The sequence below is a fragment of the Xyrauchen texanus genome, chromosome 13, assembly GCF_025860055.1.
Source record: "Xyrauchen texanus isolate HMW12.3.18 chromosome 13, RBS_HiC_50CHRs, whole genome shotgun sequence".
NCBI classification, from domain to species: Eukaryota; Metazoa; Chordata; class Actinopteri; order Cypriniformes; family Catostomidae; genus Xyrauchen; species Xyrauchen texanus.
Window position 1 is genome coordinate 18,419,672 of NC_068288.1, and position 27,724 is coordinate 18,447,395.

At 37.2% G+C, this 27,724-nt stretch overlaps 1 protein-coding gene across 3 annotated transcripts in view; it reads right to left on the reverse strand.

Moving 5' to 3' along the window:
• The window catches only part of LOC127654460 (netrin-1), an 83,893-nt gene that overhangs the window by 4,221 nt on the left and 51,948 nt on the right, over positions 1-27,724 (reverse strand). Inside the window, exons 3-5 of one of the 3 annotated variants that reach the window (XM_052141670.1) lie at positions 17,622-17,771; positions 14,258-14,311; positions 4,002-4,076 (exon numbers count right to left, since the gene is read on the reverse strand). In XM_052141670.1, the coding sequence (XP_051997630.1) occupies positions 4,002-4,076; positions 14,258-14,311; positions 17,622-17,771 (279 nt within the window). The remainder of the gene's footprint in view (positions 1-4,001; positions 4,077-14,257; positions 14,312-17,621; positions 17,772-27,724) is intronic. The other 2 variants (XM_052141672.1, XM_052141673.1) reach the window with 2 other exon arrangements.

Below are 27,724 nucleotides of genomic sequence, written 5' to 3' on the forward strand. Positions count from 1 at the left end.
TTTATATTTAAACAGAGGAATAAAGCTTCAAAAATATCTGTCTGGTTTTGATTAGGTCAGAGGAACTTGTTAAAAGTAATTGATTAATTATTATCAAAATTAATAATATTATTTTAACATATACTCTGGGACCCCAACCATCAAAACAATAAAGCAAATCTCAGTAGAGCCAGAATGTTCATACAGATATTAAGTCAAAAATCATCTGCAATACAGTGCTCCAAATGTGCCTAAATTTGCACCGCAGATGCAGTGAATAGCTCTCAAGCTGACGCGTCTCAATTGCTGCAGCAATGCAGGTCAGCCTTCAGTTTCAAGTGCTTTCAGATTAATCTTGTAATTCAAGCTTTAATGCAGTTTGAGAATCCTTGGAAGTACAAATATTCCAAATCTGCTAAAAATGCCTCTAGACTCATGCTGTTCCCCTTTTATTATTAATAACCATTAAGGTGCGTTGTAAGGTGAATTTGACAAAAAGGACCAGCATAAAGGGTATATTTAATTTCGTCAGCGTCATGCTTTGCACTTGGCTGAGATTGAGGCTGTATTCCGCAGGCTGATGGTTGGGGATCTGTGTATCTAATGGCAGTCTCTGCATGCTTTGCCCACTACTGACAGATGCATGTCATCCATGATACTGCACCCATATTGAACTGATTTCTTTTCTGATGCACTACATTTAATCCCAGAACAAAGCAAACATTCTGCTTACTAGAACTCACTTTTTCTATGAGTTTAATTTAATACCATTACAAAGATCCTTTTTCACATTTACAGGAATCAATTTGTCTTGTGCCACACAGCTTCTCGCTAGACTGAAGCTTCGTGCTGGGTTTCGACTTCTCATTTGTATCAGGTGCCAGGATGTGTTTCTTTTCTTGACATGCCCATGGTCGCATCATTTTAGCAAATTTAGAGTAAAGATCTAGATGCACAGTGAGGAATAGCTAATAAAAAAAACTTTAACTTACTGAAAAACTGTCACTGTCACCATTTGGCATGGTGGAAGTCATTACATTTATCCAATGGTTGCAAAATGTCACACGCTGTGAAGGCCCAGCTGTGCCAAGGACTCCTATGGTGCTTTATGGGTAATGTGCCAGTGAGGCATGAGACTGTAAATATCATGCTACGAAGGGCCTGATTCTCCCCATAAGACTTTTAGATCGCTTCATCCTCAAGTTCAACACCAGTTCCAAACAATTTCCCCCCATGCTGCTATAGCATAAAGCCCCCCTGATGCTCCAGAAGGCAGAAGGAAAGTGGATTAGGTTTAATGCTCAGAATGTGGGAGTTTATCCTAGATTGTTAACTTTTGGTGAGAGGGGAAGCTGGCCAGCTCTCCATAACAGAGGGGCACTGTAAAGTGAAGTCAGCAGGGGGGCCATATTATCTGGATAAATTCTTAAATGAGTAATGGCAGAGTAAAAAGGAGAACACGCAAAGCCGTTATGCAGGAGGTGATGGCATTGTGTATTCACTTAAGATGTAACAACCAGACATCCTTTCTATGCCATGGGGATTTCTTGTTTTTGACCCTGACTGTAACAGATTCTTTCTGAAGGAGTGTAACATGGCAGATGTGTTGGCAAGTACTCTCACATAAAAGTGTTTTTGTTGGCTAACGTTAATTTTCATCATATTTATCATATCGTCGCTGTCCGATGAAAAACACGTATCTCCACTGTTGGCAATTGTCACTTTTTACCATAGATGGAATGCGCTGAATGACCTCTTCCTACTGTTTGAATTGTGCTTTGAAATGACCAATGAAAAGATGTTTAATCAGGCTATATGTTGAGAAGTGTCAATCAAAACCGTGTATGTCCTGCCCTATGTTTTGAATAGCATCAACTAATTTATCTCAGCTGTCTGGCTGAAGTGTAGTGAAGAGACAACCAAATCCATTCATGCATGCACAGTGTAAGGTGGCTTTAAAAATGAGACTATACCAGCCATATACGACTGCCAGATTTCCATCTTCGCGAAACCGTGAGTGAAAGCTAATTCTCGAAAGTCTTGAAATCGAACTGTCTACTCAACCAAAATCATAAAACTGATTTCAATCTAAAATAGTAAATGAAAGCTCAGATTATATACAAAAATAAATTCTCTAGTAATCGATAACCTAACAACTGAGTCCTGGGTACACGAACAGTTAAACTTGAGCCTGTAACTGAACATGCACCATTGGAACCCATGATAAGTAAACCGTGCATGTCCACGATCGCTAACAAAATACTAAAAGTCCAATTAAAATATTGAACAGTTGACTAACAGATGTGTGATGATAGAATTCTATTTATGGTGCTAAAGGTGACTAATTATGTTATTATGATTGTTTATGATAAAACATTTTACATTGAAAATGTTATTTATTGGAGATATGTACTTTGCATCAGACAGCGACGATATACAGTTGCCCTAAAAGTTATTTGGGCACTTAAAGGAATAGTTGATCCATAAACATCCTGTCCTTATTTACTTGCCCTAATGTTACTCCGAACCTGTTTGACTTTCTTCTGTGGAACACAAAAGGTAATATTTTATGCAAGTGAATAATGATTCCAGTCTGTTAAGCTGGAAAAAGGACAAAAAACATAATTTTGTGAATCATTTGTTCACAAAATGCGATGAGAACCAATGAGTTTTCATGGTATCGATGTAGCCGCCATATTTGATATACAGTAAGTGCTTTAATAATGATTTCATTTGATAGTGAAAAACAACACCATTTTGTTCCGTTCATCACACAAAGTAATTGTATGGCTTCAGAAGGTTTCATTAAGTTTTTTTTCTTTTTTCTTCCTTCCTAGCTCACTATTCACTAGCATAATGGCAAATAAACCTTGTGAAGACTTTTTAAAATTCTCCTTTTTGTTCCACGAAAGAAAATAAATCTATTAAATAACTGATTACATAGTGACAGAGTAACTAATAGTGTAAGTAAAGAATGGCCGAATTTTAGGCTAATCTATTTATTTTAGTCACACTATATTTGCATTCAATATAAAATATCAAAACAAGTGGAATAGTTTTTCTCAGAACTTCACCATTTTTGCAGTTATTTTTCAACTACATCAAAGTGATTTTTTGTGGATTTTCAGTTGATTTCAGTTCACACAAGTGTCATAGCAGAGTAACCACAGATGTAGTATATCACATCATCTATAGACATGTTCAACTAACATTTGACAACCAAGTGTCAAAATGCTTTAGTCTTAATTTTGAACAATATATCTATTGTTTTACAATTTTAAATCTTTTTTTGTGTGAAATGTTTTGCTTGAAAATAAATGCCACTTTTTATGAAATTGTTTTATCATATACAGTATTGTTAATATATTTCTAAGTACTAAATATTTTGGGGTTGTAAAAAACAATAAAGTCTTGAAGGACTCTGTCTGAAGTCAGCCTTTACATCATATTCATTGAGTTATTTCAACATCAATAAGTGATCTATGGTGACCAAATCTGATGATCCAAAAGACCTGTTAAAATGCTCTAACTGTCATTAAATCTGCTAAGCTCTTTAAGTTCCACAATGTCTCGCTTGACTGATGAAACAGCCCCACCTCTGTAGCAGAGGAGCTGCACATCTGCTCCTTTTAAGGGAGAAGAGAGGGCCTGCTGCCCTCAGGAATGCAGGACAGGGGCATACGCTTCCCCTAGTGAGGATATCTGCGAGCTCTCTGGTCCATTTTGCCCGTCACACTGCCATGGCTTGATCCGCTTTGGGCTCAAATACCTGCTGGGCTGTCTGTCAACGCAGCCTTCCCTAAACCCCTCACTGATGGCCTTTCCTCCTGTTTGATCCTTTTGACTTTCTTCTTGAAAGCCCCGAGTAAGCCATCACTACAATATACCAACACTAAGGGGGCTCCAGGGAATTCGGCTTTGGTTAAGGAATAAAGATGTTGAGGGCAAGGATTTTAGCCTCCTGCATAAATATGGTTGTGTGATGCTGTTTGTATGTGTATATCTGTGTTGAGTGCACTCACCGTAATCTTTCTTGCAATACTTCTTCATATTGATCTTCAGCTTGCCTTTGGAGGCCTTGCAGTAAGAGTCGCAATCTAAATTTGGAGGTTAAAGCAAGAAAGGAAGAAGAGAAGGGGTGAGTTGAAAAAACAACAACAACAAAAACAACACAAAGAATGAAAAAGAGGGTACATTGTCTGAAAAAGAGACACTTCTGCAAACTACACATCTTTCCTAAAGCCCTGGCCTGTTGTGACACCCATCTGCCCAGTTTAATTGTGAGGCGCTAATAGGGCTTGTGAGGCATTCAGCGGAATGTCCTTTGCTCTTTAGAAAAGTAGGAGACAAAAGGTCCCTCTCGTTCTGCTCTCTGGATGTCTGGACCCTCCCCTGCTCTGATGGGAGCCCTCTGAGGCTAAGCGTATTGTGCCACCCAGCGTTTCTTTTTTTTTTTTATCAAGAACCATGCTAATTTCTCACCCTTGTCTCCACTGTCAATGCCATGATGGGCCTGATTAGGGCTTTCAGAATCACGACTCCTCCCGCCCTTTGCTGTCAACTCGCCCCGTATGTCTGCCCTAATGCCCTCCTCCCCCACCTCAACCCCAAAAACCATTTCAACCTTTGGCATTTATTGGTTCAGCACTCAGGGAGGTGGCAGTGAAGGGGGAGCAAGGGTTGTCCAAGCACAAAGGGAGGTCAGGAGGAAAATTAGCAGCGCATAAAGTGTTTTAAAACTTGTGTCTAAAAAGAAATGCCTTACAGGTGTTGACAAAACGTGGCATTTCAGCACGTTCAGATTCCAACTGTTGAGCCTTGCAAAGAATTTCAGACCATTTATGGCTCTCAAGTTATCTCCTTGATAAATAAACAAACTAAGAGCTGGGTTTGCTGCTCTGATGCTATACTAAAGTAAAATTAATTTATTAAAAATACCTCTTTGAAACACGCAGATGTTTAGATGGAGAAGATTTATTTCTATTGCCTGGCATTCCCCTTACGCCCCACACATTGTCATGGCCTTCTTTTAGTGGATGGATGCAATGAGGAGATGGAGGAGGGGGAGAGAAAACCTTTTAGCTCGCCTGCATCTGAACAAACTTCATTGTTTCGGCCGACCTGCGCTCCATGCCTGCCTTTTACTTTCTTTTGGATGCTCTATTCTCTCAGTGTGAATAAGGTTGCCCGGGCAACGGAGGAATCAGAAAAAAATGCCAGTGAAAGTAGTCACAGCAAAGTGCTTGCGTGAGGGATTCGAATGCGGACTGCAGCTGGGGGGTGGGTGGGGTTGGACGAGTCAAACCATGCAAACTATAGATTCGAAATGGCAGAGAAACTGTAAGCTAAATGAAATTGAGAGTCCATACAGTGGCAGCTTAATTTCCATTTAAATGAAGACTGCAGAGAAAAGTGCTTTGTTTTCCTGTAACCCTATTTAATGCCATCGTGATACTTCCCTTTGAAAACCATCATTCCTCATTAGCTCTCTTTAAGGAGGTGATCAGCACCCTGAGATTCCTATTTAAAGATTTAGACCCCAAATATAATCATTGTACCCCCTCTTGAGTTAGGGGAAGTATGGTTAGCTTGCTGTCCTGTCACGATGCTCCCACGGAGGCCGATTTCACCTTAATGGATGTTGTTCTGCCACCTTTTCAAGCGAAAGCAGTGTACGAGAGATTTTGGGACTGCATCCAGTGCCACTGCTAGTTGTGCCAGTGAGTTAAAGAAAGCTGTGTGTAAGTTTGAATGTGAGGCTTGTTTGACACTGAAGAATGAGTGGAGGGCACCAGTAACATGCTGACTGTGGGGACTCCTGTGGGGAAACATTTGTGGATGAATTCTCTGTCACTACCCTTAGAATTAAGTTGATGGTCTGGAGATTCAGCGAATAACTCCTCCTTACCTAATGAGTTTGTGTTATTCAGTGCACAATTGGACTCACTCAGCACTTCTGTGCTCATTGAAAAGCACTGACATCTAACACTGACAATCTAACCTGCGGAGTCTTTCAGTACTCAGAGACAGGAAAACACTGTACTCTGCAGATACAAAAAAAACAGCCTAAAGCAGACCTGAGGTCTATTTCCAGTTGGACCTCTGATAGAATGGACAATGCTATTCATGCACACATCACAGATCTGGGAACTGTAACAATGAGGTGTGAGTAAGCGCACAGGGGGAAGGCTTTGTCTGTGCAGAATGAGACTGATTGAGAAACAAATTGTTGCAAATAAAGCATGTAATTAGATTATAGCCAGAGCCCCAAGCTCCCACTGGGGCAGAGACTCAATGGCAAGCTGGGTCAATTCCAAACCAAACTATGTTCTCTCTCTCTCTCTCTCTCTCTCTCTCTCTCTCTCTCTCTCTCTCTCTCTCTATCTCTCTCTCTCTCTCCCCCAAATGCCTTTCTCTTTCATTCTTTTCATTGAGAACTTTGAGAGGAAAATAGCTGTCTTCTGAATTCTTACAATGGGTTAAAGAAACAGACCAGACAGCGCGTGCAGTTTTGATTCAGGGTTTGTTTTGGTCATGGTGCCATCACATTAATGGACAGAAAATGGGTAGAAATCAACTTCATTACTGTAAATAAAGCACAGAGATGTGTGAGGAAGATCGCAACCTGACAGTCTTTCAATGTGAAATTACAGAGAGGAGAGGCAAGCTTTAAATTAGACAAGAGATTTCCATTAATGATGAGATACTAATTCAACACTATTCACTCTCTTTCTGTTTCTCTCTCTCTTTAATTCTCCTTCCTCTACCTCCCTCTATCTCTCCCTCCTCATTTTGTTTGTCCATTTTATAATCATTGAGGGCCTAACTGAATTATGTGTTACCATTTGGTTTTACAAGGGCGATAGTGTTATGTGGTTATGTAAAATGTTGCTGATATTTTGAAAAACATGCTTGGGGTAATCCAGTAATCCCTTCCATTCATAGAACTTCAGTAAAACAACTAAACATCTAGTAATAAACATTGTCCACCAACATCTACTTAATGTGCTAATTTAAACCATTTCTCGTATAACACATAGATAACTAATATTGCCATTATATTCATGCTGTTTAGCCAGAGGGGAACTGGTCCCCCCGGTGAACCTGGTTTATCCCAAGGTTATTTTTCTCCATAAACCATCATCTTATGGAGTTTTGTGTTCTTTTCCACAGTCGCCTTTGGCTTGCTCATGGGGGTCCTAAAGACAAAAATGCTATTTGCACCCTGGTGAAAATAATGGTATTTACTATTTACACACCTGTGCAAATAGTGGCAGATATTATTTGAACCCCAACCCTAGTGCATATAATAGTGGATACTAATTGCACCCTGGTGCAAATAGTGTCAGATATGTATCTATTGTCCTCCCAGACACAGGTGTAACGTTATTATATTCCGCTGTAGATAGTACCTGGTAATTGGTACTTCTTTAGTACCACCTCAGTCGAGGTTCCAAGCGAGCTGATACTAAACGTAATGTCAAAACCCTGCAGATCACTGATTGGTCAGAGAGAATCGTCACTACCAGCGTCACTGGATGTTCATCACAGACACGCTAATTTTAAAGTTAGCAACATTGACAGCAGTATTATTTGTTCATGTGACTTTGTAAAAAGAAATGGCTGTGACCACGCCGTGGTCAATAAATGAGGTACAGACATTCCTTTGTTAGCAACGAACGGAATGAAAAAATCTTTCCGGAAGTATCTCAGCTGTTGGCCACACACGGCTACCACCGGACCTACCAACAGGTAGAGAAAAGTAAAAAAAAAATCTACTACAGAACCATCAAGGAAAAGTGGAAGTGGTTCGACCAAATGGACGCTATCTAGACTGGCGAGCAAGGGGAGGGAGAGTGCCCTGGACTCAGCCAAGGCTGGAGTCCACGATGGAGGATGGTACATTAACTCTATACACTACTTGAAAGCTTCAATTTACTTAGTTGACCAGCTACTGGAAAGCTTGCTTCTAAAACAACCAGGCCAATTTAACTGTTACACTTGTGTAAAATCACCATGCAACAACTGCTTTATGCAGCACAATGAGCTAATAGCAAACAGCTAGCAGTCGTGTTACGGTTTATTGTTTTGCGTCGCGTTTAAGATGATGTCATGGCAGTAGAGGCGGCGCAACTATGACGATCAGCCTATAATCCCACCCACGTTGACGCAGTATTAAACAGCAGTGGAAAAGCAAACTCAGTAAAGTGAGTTGAGTCGAGTCGAACTGTAACATGCAGTGGAAAAGTGCCAATAGACTGATCTCCTTTTCACCCCAAAATGAAACTTCTCTCATCATTTACTCACCCCCATGCCACCCCAAATTAATAAGACTTTCTGTCTTCTGCAGAACACTGTTTTGAAGAATATTTCAGCTCTGTTGGTCCTCACAATGCAAGTGAATGGTGACCAGAACTCAGAAGGTCCAAAAAAAGGACATAAAGGCAGAATAAAAGTAATCCATTGATTAAATCCATGTCTTCAGAAGCAATATAACAGGTGAGGGTGAGAAACAGGTCAACATTTAAGTCCTTTTTTACTATAAATGTCCACTTATGATCAGCCCAATGAAAGTCATGTCCACACCAGTATGTGGAATTTAATTTGAAAGTGTAGATTTACACACACACACACAAAAGAACTTAAATATTGATCTGTATCTCAAGCTCACTTACCAAATTGCTTTTAAATATATGGATTTAAACACTGGAGTCACGTGGATTACTTTTATTCTGAATTTATGTCTTTTTTGGACTTGAGTCCTGACCACCATTCACTTATTTTTGAAGAACTAAAGAGCTGAAATATTCTTCCAAAAATCTGCATTTGTGTTCTGCAGAAGAAAGAAAGTAATCTGTGATGGTATGAAGGTAAGTAAATTATTCATTTTTGGGTGAACAACCCCTGTGTATGAGTGTAAAGGAGGGTGTGTGAGGGATTATAAGGGGTTTGGGAGTGGTGACTCACACCATGCCTGACCTCGCTACACAATATGTGTTTTGTCTGAGCCGCGCAATCAGAGGCATAGCAATGCATTCCTCCCCTCCATGTGGTAGTGCCAAAGACATATTAATATCATTCTTTTCCTTTCCTCCCTCAACTTTCCCTCTGTTCTCTTGCCTTTCCCCCGTTTTGTTCTCATATAGACACCTGCTACACAGCTGCCTGCAACACCCCCTTGTGTACAGGAATGTACAGGTTCTCTCTCTCTCTCTCTCTCTCTCTCTCTCTCTCTTTCTGTGGGCAACTGCTAAAGAGAAGGGTGGAGGTACCCTGATAAGAACATCTGTTAGCAATAATCTGTCGCATGAGGTCATATTTTTCTGCCGAATTGTGCTATCCTGAGGTGAGCTTTGGGCCCGAGTGAAGGTATAATGTATGCAGTCCCATTGCAGGATGTTTGGGTGGTCTGGATTGTCCATTTTGATGGGAGCACTCAAATATGTCTGTCCTGTGCTTCACCTATCCATCAGCTTGATTTGGAATGCTGCCGTTTCCATGGAAAGCTGCTTTCAAAACCAGATGGGTCGAATGTTGTAAGGGCTCAAAATCAGGGGTGCCCGCTTTGACTGGATGGAAGTTCTTTGTCATTTTTCAAATTAATTATGATTTAAAAAATATATATTTATTTTGTAAATTGACATGACATATTTTTGGGAAGCTGACATGTCCTGACACAGTGAAAGGACCTTTTAAAATTAAATACTGAATGCAAAAATGTGATAAAAATACATTGAATAGAAGAAATAGTGACCATATACAATACTCATACAATATACATATATAATACAGTTTCTATCCTAAAATCTTGATAAAAATCACCTGTCCAAATACAATTGGGAATATAGATTTCAGGCCAAACAAAGGTTTAATTATTTTTCTAACAGATTAGAAAAGTTGTATTTCATTCTTTTTTCTGACCTGAACATTTAATTAGGGCTGGGCGTTGTTTGCAAAATTAATCGGTTCTTTGATTCAAAAGTTGACTCTAAATCTACAAACCTGCTCAGAGGTGTGACATGATCTTTTGTCATTTATATGATCAATCATAAATAGTGTAAAGCATGAAATATTTCATTGTTTATTGTAAGATTTCACTTTGTGTTGTCTTATTCTAGAAAATTACTCTTGGAATAGATTCCATCAATTGCGAAAACTTGGAGTCGACAGCCCTGGAATTAATTTCACTTTTTAACAAGTGAAAACAACAATGCTAATTTTAAAGGCGAACTATGTAACTTTGTGCTTTCTAGTGACATCTGTGTTTAAAATTCCAAACTGCAAGCAATTTGCGGAAACACACTTTACATCAGTCATGTTTGTACACTGCTGTACTGGTGGATGAATCTCATTATTTGAGCTTACCTGGAGTCATAATGTGCTATTTTCATGTTGATATTATTATGTTATACGATGAAACATTTAAAAATGAAATATTACTTGCTTTAATGAAGATAAACAACACTCTTATTTACATATTATGAAAAAATTAATTTGACACTTATAGTGCTTTTCTGAAATTACACTCAATGTGGTTTAACATAGAGAACAGGGGACTCTCCTGAATCACCACCAGTTACCAGTATATTTTAATATGATTATTTAAGTATTTTATCTACTATTAATGCTTGTATTGAAGCCTACTACACTTATCAATTATCGTGATATGGCTGATAGGAGTTCAATGTGAGACATTATTATTTTTTCATTATGTACAACCCAGTTTACAACGAAATCACTGACGAAAACATTTGTTGACAAAGGGTTTTTTGATTTCGTAAACAATAACAAAGACAAGATGAAAAAGGCACATCATGACTATAAATAAATACATTATTTTATTAAAGCATACTGTTGTTGAAAATATGACTATAAAAATGATACTGCAAAATATTAACAGTGCAAGATATAAACAGAAGAACAAACATCTTGAGAATCTGTATATAAAAGATATTAGATATGGATTAATCGAATCCATTAATCCAATATATTGGGGATTTCTCCACTTGAGCTGCGTGAGTTGAACGCACTAACACATCCAAAATGAACTGCTATAAAACAAGGTAAATACTTCAATCTAAAGCATCCTATTTTTAAATTCTTCAATTATTTTTCAATACTTAAGATTCTTCAATATATCCACAACATTTATGGAACAACTAACATCTGCACAGTAAAACCAATGACAGGTGAACTTGAAAAAATGATGCGCTAGACAGAATATGGGCAATTTGCATTGTGAATAAGCTGTTTCCATAAGAAACACGCTACACGCAATGTAATATCCTTTCACGAATTCTCAGAAGCATGAAGAATTTAGAATACAGGCTAACTTCTAAAAAGTAGAACATACTTCAGTCTATACATTATTATTTCAGGAGCTCAGGATTTTCACAACAAGGACAGTATGTAGTACATACTGTACTGTATGTTTGATACATGTTTACATTACAAAATGTTTATGAATTTGTTTTTCTAAATGTTTGAATATTTGATTAAAGTTTGGTCTGTTACAGTTTTACAACTAGTGCAAACTGACTAAAATTAATGAATATGACATGACAAAATATTGACTATTTTTAAAGGATATTTTCGTTAAGATATTTTTTTTTAACTGAACAGCGTCCTCAGCTGGAACACACACCAGCCGGTACTTCTTTCCTGTGTTTACGGACATGACGTAATGACATAAGCCAGCGATTTCGTGCCAAATCTGACCCAACAACTCAAAATGCAAATATGAATCAGGGTAAGGTAAGAACATTGTTTTGAACACTGGATTGTTTAAGTACTTGATCAATAATGGCAATTTGTTCATTTTTAACCAAGAAATCTTACATAGTGCAGCTTTAACCCCATCACACAGTTTGTTTCAAATATGATACACAACTTTTGACAACTCCTGTCTCACTTTCTGTTCAAGCTTAAATGCAAAAATAATTATAATAATAATATTTTATGTTTCACATCTAGTGTTTATTTGTGAAAAAAGTAGTTTCAATGTTTTGTATCGACCTATTTAAAATGCTGGTGGACTTCAGCAAAAATTACTCTTATATTGGGATAAATGACAGCTTATTTTAATAAAGTAACAGTGACAGTAATGATTAAATTGTTACTGATATTTTAAAATGAGTATTTGCTGAATATAAGCAACTTAAGTTTGGTTAAAAGTTTGTATATTATTTTATTGACTAAGCATGTGGAAATCCATATGTATCAAATATGATACAACATTTTCAATCACCATTACATTACATTCATGCCCACTATATATAATAATAATAATCACAGAGCTTTAAAAATTCTGACAGTTTTTATAAGATATAAATTGTGAACTAATATGTCTGTGTATTTTCATATATTCAGCCTGCTCTGTCATTATACAGATCTCATTATTTAACATTACAAGCTATTATGAAGTCATTAAACAGTGAAAAAAGTTTTACAAATTTTTTTTAAATGTCAAAATAGTGTTTGGACATAAAATACATATGATAAAAATTGTTTATTGAAAAACATTTTCCATTCATATTGTGCTGATTTGAACTGTGATACATTTCAATCCATATTTATAGACTAAGGAGAGGAAGTTGTCATGGCCAAACTCTCAAACAGTTGGTATCTCTGAAAAGCCCAGGGAGTACTCTGATAATACCCTAATATTTACCACTGTAGCATGTATGGGCTAAGAAATTTTCTGTACAAAATTGAATTGCTGGGCCTCAGGAGGATAATGACCTTTAAAGCCTAATGTATCACATATGATACAAGTAAAAATTATGAAAAAAAACAAAAAAAACATTTTTTTGTTTTGTTTTGTTTTTTACGATTTCTTTTTATATATTATCTAATGGTACTAAAACAGTTTAATGTCAAAAAATTCTGATTTTCTGAAAGACTTTACAGGGTTAACAATTCAGAATAAAAATAAAAATATATATTTAGGGTGGCATTGACTGTTTCTTTTCCACAAAAATACAAAAACAGACACGCAATGCAGCCATCCTGCATTTCTTCATTTTAATCGTGTTGCCATGTGTTTTAGGGTCAGGCCATGACAAATGGAAACACATTGTGGTAAATGGGTGATCACTCTCTCTCTCTGTCTTGCCTATTTGTTTATTTTGCATGGGTCATAACACCCTCTATCTTGATAGTCCATTAAGGAAAGACAGTTTTTACAAAGCAGATCTGACATAGGCAAACCTAGCCATCATGAATCGGAGAATAGATTTGAGAAGGGATAGAGAGAGAGAGAGTGAGTGGGCATTTTAGGACAAAGGGGTGGGGTGGAGAGAGAATAAAAGATGTTAGAGGAAAAATGTGGGGGTAGAGAAAATATCTCAGAGAAGAAGAGACAAGAATGATATGGGCTCCAGAGAGAGAGAGAGCGAGAGAGAGCAGCTCTGCTGTCAATCTGGTCTGTCAGTGAAGCATTAGAGGTCTGCGATGATCACGCTACATTTCACGCTACAATTCCCCTGTCTGTGAGAATGACGAACATTTCTTCAAGAAAAACAATTCCATACAGGCAATCCAAAGTATGTTAATTCACTCACTGTGTCAAAAATGTTGATGGATCTGGGAAGAAAACTTGGGAAATTAAACATCTGATCAAGAGACACTTCTAATTGCAAAACATTTTGAGAAGCGTTTGTATACTTGCAGGAAGTGTTTTACTGTCTAATGACGAATGGAAAGATTTAGCAGACATAGGAGTTGTCTGATGTTCTGCTTACATTTAGACTTATTTATAAAACATCTGTGGCCAGAGGGAACACGTCAAGGGGCATCATTGTGAAAAGAGATGTCCCAAACATTTTTCCAGTTCCTCTTGAGTGATGAGTTGGGAGAATCAAATCCCACTCCAGGTTCAAAAGTGAGAAAATCATAAAATCAACAAATGAACAAGAACAAGAACAAGACCCCAAACAGCACTGCATCAGCTCCCCACAATGAGACACTTTTAGTTAAAGATTAAATTAAGACAAACTGAGGACTAAGGGAAATTGTGTTTTAAATTTACAAACCTCTATGGCAGTAAAGGCAAAAGGTTATAAAACCACTTGTTCGAGTATTTTGGACCATGAGATATGAAATGTGTCTTTGGGAGAATAAGATCTACTGTAAGATCTTTTGCGGGCCCCCCACCATAACCCCCATTTAAATTTTATTCCCCTTCACCCCAAATCTCCGTCATTTCTAGATTTTAAATCCCACATAAAAGAGTTTCCACATTACTCACATTAGGCTAAAATCAATTAATATAACTTACCTGCGGGCTCCTCTGTGCTGCTTGCAGTAGTGGTTGGTGGAGCAATGGGAATTTCTGTTCCGAAAGAGACAGCACAGTTAGAGGAAAATTAATAAATAAATAAAACACATGGTTCAGTTTGATCAAAAGCACATAAGATACTTTTGCTATTCTCTTTAGAACATATATAAATCTTGCTACTTATTTGTATGATGCTGTTTTAGTGCCACATTGTAAATACTAATAGTTACCTCAAATTGTAAAAAAAAATGTGTTTACTCAACTTAAGCGTTAGTTTTGACTTTTCTTACTAGTTTTAATTAAGTTACCATTACTATATAAATCCTGAAGTTGTCATTAATAAAACATTTAAATGGTCCCAATTAAACAGTACTTCAGATGTCACATTTTGGAATCATAACTCAAATATATATGTTCTTTAAACTTTGAATTTAAGTACTACTAACCCAAAATTATCAGGCAGCTGTGTGGAATACCTATAAGCCCTTGCACTTGAATAGATGATGTATGTTTGGTCAAAACAAGGGAACTTATGTAGAAAAATTATAAATCTTACTTAAAAATGCATATAGTTTTAATTCGTATGACTATTGTTGTTGTTTTTTTTTTTGTAGTTGTTTGATAGCTGTGATTTGTTTAAGTCACCTTTAGGGTGATTAGTGTTACCTCTTGTGAACTTGGGGCTTCAATTGAACTTTAAAAAAGTGCCCATTTATGTGCACTAAGAAGTACTGAGTAGAATCCATTGTGCCATACGGCTAATCTAGAGTCCAGTCAGAATTCCCCTTATATTGTACAAGATGCGATATAACTAAATTTAAATATTTATATAAATACAATGATTCTTATGTAATATTATACAGATTAGTTCAGTTTACTTGAGCCAAATAAGTGTTTACTTATGCATGCAAACCGATTGCCTTGAAATATCTAAGAAAGGTCAACTAATTAGATTTTACAGTGCACAAAATAATAATAATAATAATAATAATAATAATAATAATAATAATAATAATAACATTTTAAGAATAAGGTTGTAACTGTGAGAATAAAGTCATACAGTTTTGAGAATAAAATCGTAACATTGCGAGATTAAAGTAGTAATATTTTGTGTCAAAATTAAAGTTAAATTAATTTCATAATATTATGTGAAATAATATTGCATTATGAGGTTAAATGAGGTTAGAAATGTTTTGAGAATAAAGTTGCAATGTTAGGAGAATAAAGTCATTATGTTATGAGATGTAACTATTCTTTGGAGTCAAAAAAATGGTTGCCAATTTAACACCTTAATCTCCTAATTATTATGAATTTGTTCACAAAATGTAATGACTTTATTCTTGTTAAAGGCCTATTATGAAATTGTTTTCAAAATATTATGACTGTATTATTCTAATGATATGGCTTTATTCTCTAAATATTAGATTTTTATTTTTTATTTTAGAGTGGTACTAAAATGCTGTCATATATTTGAAGAGGAAAATATTTTATATTAGAAAACCACTAGTGAGCAGGTTTTATTTATTGTATTGAATACGTTTTGATAGAGAATATGTGTATTGAATAGGTTAAATACATTACACACATTTCACATTGCATAAGTTCAATACACACATTGAACCTATTGAAAGCATCGCTTTATACATAGGCTTAAAATAGCTCCTGTTGGATTCCTCTTTCGCTGTTATAAATACAGAGAGATACATGTCCAAGACTTGATTCTTTCATTCCTCCCCCCATTGTTCTTTCATTGATAAAAGGAAGTTTACACAGTAAATCCATGTGATTGAATTCATAAAAGTGGTAAAAAAAAAGTAGTCATTTGCTTAATCTGATCATAAATGATCAAGAAGAAACAGTAGTTAAAACCATGAGGATAAAACCAAGTGAACTGTAACAGCTCAAACGCACTAAGAGAAAAGTTGATAAAAGAGTAGACATGCTCAGTGGAGCTGATAGACATGCATGCAAAAAGAGCCTTTAAAGGAAGAAAGAATCAAGTCTTCTGATAAAAAAAATAAAATTAAATTAAACAAATCATCCAATCGTCTTCATCATCTGATAGGGTCCAAAACTGTCTTTTATACTCATGTTGAACTGTGACCCTGAGAAACGCATAGAGTCAAAATATATATTTATTGCCTTTACGGATCCAGGTGCTTTTGCCAGAAAACAAGGCTTAAGTAATTATATCGCTCTGTAACAACTTATTCAAGATGACTTTACATGTCACAAATCTTACAATCATCCCAAATAAAACAATACTTTAATCAATAAAGCTTTGGACACAAACACACATATGATATTATGCTTAAAATGATGTCCTTAAAAAGTGAATAATAGTTCAATCAAGAAATACCAAATGAAAGTAACCTTTGGTCTTGGAAATTTGGAAAGACAAAAGGCACTGTACAATGTTACCCAATTTATACAAGCGGTCTTACATTCTATATAAGCACTAAATGTCTTGGGCTCCCATTGGGGAACATAGGAATGAGTTTAATGCCAGATTAAATTACAAGCCTGTTAAATTTTTTTTATATTGTATTGATTTATGGTCCTCAGAATGAAAGGATATGATGGAATGTGTGGCCAACACTTCCTCCTGTTAAACTGAGCTTGGCATGGATTTACACCCTGCTTAAATTTATATGGGCTATTAAAATAAGAAAAGATGATTTCACAATTATGAGAGAAACTAAATATTTTCAGTTCAATTACCAGGATGTTCATTTTTCCAAGTTTCACACATTTGTGCTCGTGACTTGCCCAGGAAAATCAAAGATATAGAATTCCAAAGGGTTTCTATAGGTTTATAGGTTTCATTTATTCCACTGAGATCCCTGCCAAAAACATTTTTAACATGATTCCTTTTTTTCCTAATTGCTTTGTTCATATCCAAGCTATGTTTCGTTGATAAAAGCACCAATTAAGCAATTTTTAAATTAAAACAAGACCAGTGCTGGTAAATTTGTTTTCTCCATTCATTACTATGCATTGAAGTTTTTTATTTAATTTGATTATTATTATTATTATTGAAACAAAGATCTTAAGATGTGTCATTGTCTCACTGATTTGGGCCATAAAGCAAATAAAACAGAATTAAAAAAATGCCAGGTGACAATCCTGTGCAATAACTGTAACAAGACATGCTTTCAAATTCTTTGCACTCAACTTTTCATAAAAGCAGATTTTTTTCATAAAAGGAAGATGTTCTTCCATAAGAAATGTTTCCTACAATCCTTTCGAAGTCTTTGAGCTCAATATTTCAATGCATTCCATGGACAGAAACACAATTGCATTATGGCTCCTTGGGAATTTAAATGGTAAAAAAAGAGATCTTGTCATTGAATGATCCACATACTTATGCAGGGGGCAATGGGTGATCGGCTCTGCTGGTAGCCTTTAGCACAACGGTTGCACGTGATACCCGTCACACCGTCTTTACAGGGGCATTGGCCTGTGGTTTGGTTACAGGTTTTGCCCGCGGCCCCCACAGGATGGCAATCACAGGCTGCGAGGAAGAGAAGAAAATAGATAAAGAACACACGTGTTGGGAAATGCACATACATACATACATACTGAACATACATACGAAAAGCACAGATAAACAAATAACCAAAATAGCTTTATGAGCCCAAGTTTGGGGAAATAGAGGGTGAAGATTGATCAAGCAGTTGTGTGTTTCCATAAAAGTTGAGAGCGGTCATTGTGATGGTGACAGTGTTGTCTGGTGACACAACAAGAGCATGCACACACACAAACACACACAAATTCAAACATAAAGTCTGAGTATGATGGTGAATAACTTTACCTCAAGAGGCAGTGAACACAAACCATGAACATATTACACCTCACTAGGGAAAGACTATGAACACCTAAGTATAACATTAAATATTCATATTGATTCAAAAATAAAAAATATTGTATATTTTCATATATTTTTCCCTTAGGTATATTATTTTATCTAAATTTGTCTAAATATTACAATAAAAACATTTCCTTCAAATAAGTTTCCTTTAACGCATACTTTCTTTTTATCAGCATATAGCGCTTATGCCAATAATGTCTGTCACATTTCCTTCCTCCTGGGAGGTCTCTCTCTAACATATGGCTCAGTGGCTCTCTCTATTTCTTAAACCATGTGAACAGATTGTATTGCATTTGTGTCAAAAATCCTTTCAAGTCAATTTTTGTCTCTTAATTTCCCACCGTGGGTGGTTACATTAAAGTTATTACACAAAGAGTCCAACCCCATTTACTAAATATTTTCCTCACCAACATTTGAATTGACACTTTGTCAATTGTTTTACATATTAAATTAAGTTTGCTTAAACTTAATTTCTTTTAAGCCTGTGCTTAGCACCAGTAAAGTCAAGTTACAGCCCAAGGTCAGAACTGGGCAGAGAGACAGCCACTCCCTGCATGTCTGTCTCTTGTCGCTTGTCACTCTATTTTCAATACAGTAACGTCTTACAATCTTGTTTTGTCTTTTGATTACTCAGAAAGTGGCCACACTTTGCCTGTCTCCCAAAATGCTCAGCAAATCAAAATAGCTAACACAACTGACTGTCTCTTAGCAAATAAAATAGAATTGTTTGTCTGACATAGATGATCTTAAATTGGAATACTCATTATTCCCAATTCAAACGTAAAGTCTTAAAATGAAAACATCTGGAATACACTACCTATCAAAAGTTTTGAAACACTAAGACATTTTTGTTTTTGAAAGATATAATATATATATATATATATATATACACTCACCTAAAGGATTATTAGGAACACCTGTTCAATTTCTCATTAATGCAATTATCTAATCAACCAATCACATGGCAGTTGCTTCAATGCATTTAGGGGTGTGGTCCTGGTCAAGACAATCTCCTGAACTCCAAACTGAATGTCAGAATGGGAAAGAAAGGTGATTTAAGCAATTTTGAGCGTGGCATGGTTGTTGGTGCCAGACGGGCCGGTCTGAGTATTTCACAATCTGCTCAGTTACTGGCGATTTTCACGCACAACCATTTCTATGGTTTACAAAGAATGGTGTGAAAAGGGAAAAACATCCAGTATGCGGCAGTCCTGTGGGCAAAAATGCCTTGTTGATGCTAGAGGTCAGAGGAGAATGGGCCGACTGATTCAAGCTGATAGAAGAGCAACTTTGCCTGAAATAACCACTCGTTACAACCGAGGTATGCAGCAAAGCATTTGTGAAGCCACAACACGCACAACCTTGAGGCGGATGAGCTACAACAGCAGAAGACCCCACCGGGTACCACTCATCTCCACTACAAATAGGAAAAAGAGGCTACAATTTGCAAGAGCTCACAAAATTGGACAGTTGAAGACTGGAAAAATGTTGCCTGGTCTGATGAGTCTCGATTTCTGTTGAGACATTCAGATGGTAGAGTCAGAATTTGGCATAAACAGAATGAGAACATGGATCCATCATGCCTTGTTACCACTGTGCAGGCTGGTGGTGGTGGTGTAATGGTGTGGGGGATGTTTTCTTGGCACACTTTAGGCCCCTGGGCATCGTTTAAATGCCACGGCCTACCTGAGCATTGTTTCTGACCATGTCTATCCCTTTATGGCCACCATGTACCCATCCTCTGATGGCTACTTCCAGCAGGATAATGCACCATGTCACAAAGCTCAAATCATTTCAAATTGGTTTCTTGAACATGACAATGAGTTCACTGTACTAAAATGGCCCCCACAGTCACCAGATCTCAACCCAATAGAGCATCTTTGGGATGTGGTGGAACGGGAGCTTCGTGCCCTGGATGTGCATCCCACAAATCTCCATCAACTGCAAGATGCTATCCTATCAATATGGGCCAACATTTCTAAAGAATGCTTTCAGCACCTTGTTGAATCAATGCCACGTAGAATTAAGGCAGTTCTGAAGGTGAAAGGGGTCAAACACAGTATTATTATGGTGTTCCTAATAATCCTTTAGGTGAGTGTATATATATATATATATATATATATATATATATATATATATATATATATATATATATATATTTGTATTCTAATGTTCTAATTTGGTACTTCAGAAACATTTAAATTTGTTAGAACAGTTGTGCTAGTTGTGCATTGCAATACAGACTTTTTTCTTTTCTTTTTTCCATTACTAAAGTATCGAATACACTTATCGAAGTCACTGTTATCCTGGCAAGTCAATTTTTGGTTTTAAGAATGGCCAAAAATAAACAAATCTCTAGAAAGTCTTCAGTCCATTGTTCTATTGAGAGATGAAGGCTATTCCATGCACTAGAAAAATAAAACTGGAAGTAACCAGGACAGAGATTGAAGTGGATGGCCCAGATGCACAACAGCAAAAAGACAAGTACTGTACATTTGAGTCTCTAGTTTTAGAAACAGACCCTTTACAGGTCCTAAGCTTGCAGCTTCAATGTCTTTCTGAAACAGTGAAGAGGAAAATGTATGTTGCCATTTTAGGTATAGACTTTCAAAGAAAAAGCCACATCTGAAACAGGCAAATAAGAAGAAACGGTAAAATGTGAAAAAAACTTAAAGATACAGCGGTACCTGATTTAAAATGAGTATTTTGGATGAATAAATCAAAGTGAGAGTGTTGAGCTGTTGTTTGAAAAGCTTAGTTGGCAAATCTGTGAGAAGTACTCTACAAGCCAATTACATATTTGGGAAGTGCTGCCAAAAGAATCATGGGATAACTTTAAATTGACAATCAAGAATAAACTGACTGCTAAAATGCATAAGCTCTGACTGCTGCAGGTGAAAGATTCTTGGATGAACTGAAATCTTGAAGAATCCTGCATTAATTTAAATGATAAATGTCTTTTCTGTTATTCTTGGTCAAGCATCATGGGTGAATAAAGTGATAATTTTATTTCACAAACATAAGCAAATTAATTAAACATTTAAACTACAGTGTATATTGCAATAAACTATATATTGCATAATATAGATATCTTTTACTACTACTTTTAAAGATTTAATTTAAGGTAATGACAGTGGCTTGAGGTGGCTTCCTCTATCTTGTTAACAAAGTAAAATTACGCTGTTCTTTGATTCTTATCAGTTAGAGACTGTCACATCTCTGTCTTTTGAACCCACTCCATTTCTACGTGGACTGGGAAGGAAAGGGACTTGAGGAGAGATTGTACCAGCCAGTGATATTCTTGACCACTTTCTCATTATGGATTTCCACCGTGATCATCATTATTGTCCGGCACCTCGACCACGAGGACGACCACGAAGGAGAAGATGCCTGGAGGCATTTCTAGATGTGGGGGATTCTGAAACATCTCTGTCTATTGACCCCACTCCCAAATGCAAGAGGGCGTCGTCTCCTGAATATTGAACTGTGCCCACTTCCTGTGCCTGGTGTATAAGAGTGTGTTTGATTGTTCATTAATTGCAAAGTATTCCTTTCTGAGCAGTTTTGTTATGGTTTGATTCCTTGGTTTTCGACCTGTTTGCCTGTTCTTATGTTTTTGGTTTAAGTGGTTTGAATTGATCTACTTGTTCCATTGCCTTCACGGATTATGTAGACCTTGCCTGGGATTTGACTATGATTTAAGGACTACAATTGGATTTGTTTGTTGGACTTCATTTTCGAATAAACCTCTGCACATGGATTCAAAATCTAGTGATGACTTTGCTTCATTACAAAATTCTTCCCTGCACCTGGATTCAGAGGAGGTATCAAGATTACGGTCCACTATTGCTCACCAGAATGAAATACTTAAGAATGAATATATTGTCTAAATACATCTCTCTGGCCATTCGGATAAATAATCTGCTTCATAACATTATAAACCTCATTATAAACACCAACCACTAGTTGCAAAGTGGTGGATGCACACGCTACTGCAGTCGGCATTCAGGATGAGCTTATGCAAATTAGCTGTACCAAATTGACCAGTGAGGTGAGATATAGATGACTGCCAAAGGGTCTATACTTTTACTGTGGTCAGGTTGGCCATTGCTGCCTTGCATGCCCTCAGAAACCCAACTCCACTGGAACTACGAAATCTGAAAAGTATCTTGTTCTATTATCAATAGGAGTCTGACTGTACCTGTAACCCTGTTTTATCACTGTAAAAAAAATTCTGCTACAGCATTACTGGATTCTAGAGTGGATGCTAATTTTATTGACTATGAACTTGTGAAAAACCTACAACTACCCACTGTTCCCTGTACACCACCTTTACAAATTATGGCTGTGGACAAAAAACCCATTGATGATGGAAATATTACTGAGCAAACCATACCCATGATCATTCAAGTTGGTCTCTTCCACACTGAGGAATTATTGTTATAAATGTATGTCCTCTCATATCTAAACAGCTCAACACGACCCCCACATCTCTTGGAAGGAAGGTGAGCTAATTCATTGGTCACACCACTGTTATGTTAACTGTCACTTACCTACAACTAAGCTCCCATGTAGATCAACCAGAATTTAAAGTCCAGAGCTCCAGTCCATGACAACAATACCAGATGCCTATGTTGATCTTTCTGATGCATTTAGTGAGGTAAAAGCCATACAGCTACCCCCTCATAGACCTTGGGACTGTTCCATTGACTTTCTTTCGAACACTTCTCCTCCCAAGAGTAAAGTCTACCCACATTCAATTCCTGAAACACAGGCCATGGAGGAGTACACTGAAGAAGCACTGTTTTTAGTATTCATCAGACAGTCTACTTCCCCAGCTGCAGCAGGTCTATTCTTTGTAGAGAAGATTGATGGAGGTTTGAGACCCTGCATTGACTATCAAGGCCTAAATACAGTTAGGGTAAAGTATTGCTATCCCCTACCATTGGTCCTATCTTCCCTTGAACATGTACATGAAGCCAAGATACATACCAAATTAGACTTGTGCAGTGCTTACAACTTAATATGAATAAGAGAGGGTTACAAATGGAAAACAGCCCACCTTATGACTAAGGGGCACTATAAATACTTGGCCTAGCTAATGCACCGTCTGTATTTCAGCCACTCATCAATGAGGTGCTTAATTACATTATTAACCATTATGTAAATGTTTACATTGATCACATTTTAATTTACTCTTATTCTAAGGAAGAATATGTCCAACATGTAAGAAATGTACTTCAACGTTTAATAGCTATATTTCAAAGCCGAAAATGTGCGTTTCATGCAAAGACCACTTAATTCCTGGGTTATATAATCAGTAAAGAGGGTGTTGAAATGGATGAGTCAGCTGAGGTGAGGTTCAGGCTGTTCAGGGTTGGCCCACCCCTATCACTTTTAAGGAACTTCAATGCTTCCTTGGCTTCGCAAAGCACATAACTGTTAATCAGAAGGTCGCTGGTTCGATCCCCACAGCCACCACCATTGTGTCCTTGAGCAAGGCACTCAACTCCAGGTTGCTCCAGGGGGATTGTCCCTGTAATAAGTGCACTTGAAGTCGCTTTGGATAAAAGCATCTGCCAAATGCATAAATGTAAATGTAAATGTTTTTCCCATGGCTGAGCATGCACAGAATTCCCTCATACACCCTTTTACAGGATTAATGCCATTTAAGTGTGTCCAAGGCTATCAGTCACCCTGATCCCGTGGTCTGGAGAACACTCTGAGGTTCCTGCTGTGGACAATTGGGTTAGGAGGAGTGAGAGAGTGTGGAACAATGCTCGCGTTAGGCTGCAACATGCCATTCGAAGACAAAGGATACAAGCCAATCGAAAGAGATGCCCCCAACCTGACTATCGACCTGGCCAGATGGTGTGGCTATCTTTAAGAGACCTATGCCTAAGGCTATCCAGCAGGAAGTCCAAGGTATGTGGGTCCTTTCAAAATAATTGGACAAATTAACCTAGTTATCTCTAGACTTGAACTTCTCGATAACTAAAAAATGTCTCCATCATTCCATCTCTTCTGAAACGGGCCTGAGAGACATCCATCATGGAGGCGGTAGAGTCTACTCTTCCACCTCCCCTGGAGATTGACTGATCACCTGCTTACCTAGTTAAAGAGAGCCTAGATTCCAGTTGTTGAGGTAATCGAATGTTTATAACTCATGGACTGGGAAGGATACGGACCTGAGGAGAGATTGTAGGTTTCAGCTAGTGCTATTCTTGACCCCTCGCTCATTATGGACTTCCATCGCGATCATCCTGATTGTCTGGTACCTCGACCATGGGGACGACCACGAAGGAGAAGGGGGGATTCTGTCACATCTCTGTCTATTGAACCCACTTCCAAATGCCTGAGGGTACCGTCTCCCGAATATTGAGCTGTGCCCACTTCCTGTACCATGTGTATAACGTGTGTTTGCTTGTTCATTCGTTGAAAAGTATTGCCAGTCTTTATCTACTGCCTTACTGAGCATTTTTGTTATGGTTTGATTCCTTGGTTTTCAACCTGTTTGCCTGTTCTTATATTTTTTAAATAGTTTTTGGATTTATCTGCTTGGTCCGTTGCCTTCACGGATTATATAGTCCTTGCCTGGACTTTGACTACAATTTAAGGACTACAATTGGATTTATTTGTTGGACTTCATCTTCTAATAAACCATTGCACATGGATTCACAATCTAGTAACAACTCCCCTTCATTACACAGAATGACCAATGTGCTAAACCATAACTTGGCATTTAACATTAAATATATTCAATCTTTAACTATCTTTCAGTGAATGGTTCAGTGATTAAGGCAAAAGCGTGCATTAATCATATCAAGAGACAGCATTTTGGACAAAGTCATGCCACACATGGCACAAAACAGTCTGAATTTCATTGCATAAATAACAAAATACCATGCATCTGCAAACAAATTATTCTAGACCTTTTCTTAGAACTAACTTCACTTATCTTAGCCATTGTTCTCAATTACTTTTAAACAACTGGTCTACAGATGATTTTTAATGGATGTATGAATCCAGTTCCACTTTAGATAACACATGTGTCCTCGCAGAGTAACCAAATGTGTAGATCACATTAACTATAGACATGTTTTACAAAATTGAACAACCAGAATATGTCCAAATACTTTTTAAACAATATATCTATTTTCAAATAATTAATGTAAAAATGTTGGCTTGAAAGGTGTGTTTGTGCTGTCTTTCTTTAAGATCATCATCACTTGCTGTGATACTTTCTTATATAAAGCAAAGACATTCATTTTAAAGACATTCTTAAGTGTGATGTAAATATCCAAATATTTTTGGTAGGCCATTGTACAGACTGTTACATTTCCAAATTTCTGAACGTACTGCTTTTTGGAGGGTTTTGACCAAAGTGAGAGTGGCAAACATCAGAGAGAAGAATTCTGTTGGAGAAAATGCCATCAGCCCAATGACTGTCCAAATCAAAACGACTGAGGCAACCAGTAAATCAGGATGTGCCACACATGGGCTGCAGGTGTATGTCTCTTAGACATTTCAGCTTCTGCTGCCTAGAAACAACCTGACTGGAGAGTGTTTAAGTTGTTGTCCACTTATAAATGAAGTGGTGGTACTACACCAGATGCCTCGAGTAGATATGGATCTACATTTTTCTCTTCTCTTGTCTCTTACTACTGATAATAGAAAACTACTCCTATGTCTCTGGCCCTCAAGAATCAGGCTGAGAGTTTTGAGTTTGGTAATATACAAACCTGAAGGTCCTGCTTAATCGGTGAGGCTTTGACCCTATGTAAAAGTTTCTCTCCTCCCATAAGAAGCCAAGGTCAGCTTATACACAGAGAAAGGTTTCTCACAAACAAAAAGAGGACATACATTAAGGTCAAAAACTGAGTGCTTGATAAGAGCATGTCATCCATTTCAAAGAAATTTGTTTGCGGAGGCTTCACTACAGCAGTTTTCACAGTGTGAGAAATTTTGATCCCTGCCATTGCTTATGATAAAGCTGTTGTTTGAAGTCTGAGCTGCGTGCCTCCATTAAAACAGCATGTTGAGAGTCAGTGGGGTAATTTGTTTCTTGTTGGAGGTGGGCCAGCTCAGTCCAGGCTCAGTATTGGAGTGATTAGTTTTTGTGCTGGCCCTCAAAATATCTAAAGCTAATAAAGGGAAGAGATGAGTGCAGCTTCTCTCTAGGCACTATTGAGTGTTTTTCTGATATCTTGAGTGTCTGTTTTTGGTGTATTTATTTAAAAAAAAAATTTTTTAAGACAAACTGAAAAAACAGCGTTAGCCTTAGCATAATCATGTGATGAAATGAAGCGTCCAAGTACCACAACTGGTTCATTGTCAACAAATGTGTGTTTTTATGCTCTACATTCTCATCTTATTGAAACCAGACACAAAAGAGCTAGTCTTTTTTTTATCAAATGGTAAAAGTGAGGTAATATAATAAAATAAGAGGTTATTTGTGGTCAAAAATAGCACTGTTTTGTGACATTGCAAGACACATAAATGCAAGGAGGACAATTCTCGGTGCAAACATAATCCCTACTTTCAGTAGTCTTAGTACTGACCTTCGAAGCTATGTTTTTACCAGAACCCTAATGAGGTGGGGAGTAAATGAGCCTTCTATTTTGTCTATTTGTATATAAACCCATGGCAACCACACACTGCTTAACTAAAGGCACAATTAGCTTGACTGGCTAACGTCTCCATACTTGGGATCTGAGAGTGATGTCATTCTCTATTGCTTGCTAGTTCTAAGAGCTACAAATACATACAAACTCAACCCAGTCATATAATACTGAATTAAGATTCCAAGCTGACTATCTAACCACAAATTTACGAGCTATTAACAGCCCACCCAATGGGGTGATGAAGGTCTGGGATGGCTGACAATTTGCAGAGCACCACACACTTATGATTTAAGCATAGCTTACTGTATTCAAACAAAATGGCTCATTTACCAAATCAAATCAATTTTAAAGAAGTCATGCTCTCCAGTGGCCAGGAGAGATGTCGGGCCAAATATTTCCAAAGCAATGTAAAGGAAACTTATTGAGCAATGAGATGCACCTTGCAAAGCAAAGCTGCCTTCACTTTCCATGTTTACAGTGTGTTTTATGAAGGGTGACTCCACAAATCAGAGGCCTGAAGAAACATCAGAAGCTTTAACCTTTAACACACGGAGGGGATTTTAGTCTAACAGTGTGCGAAAGACTTTATTTTAATTTTTTATCAGGTACTGTCCTGTAATGTTATTTAATAAAAATGTATTACGTTTCAGGCATTGTAGCCATTTACCAATGATGATCAATAGCCTTATATTCAGTCTGAAAGACGCAATCGGCAATGCGTCATACACTGGTAGGTAAACCGTATTTTTTTAATTAAAAATACATGTTAATCTTCATGACAAATTATTTAGCTGTGTTTCTAAACTATATCTGTGATAAGCCCACATCACATGCTCATATAAAATATCACAGCTCTGATCATGTCTGTGATGACTTGTGAAAATAGAAAATATGTGGCAAACATATTAAATCAATGAGTGTGAGGGGAGTGAGGTGCTTTATAATACAACATGGCCTACTGGCACATTCGTT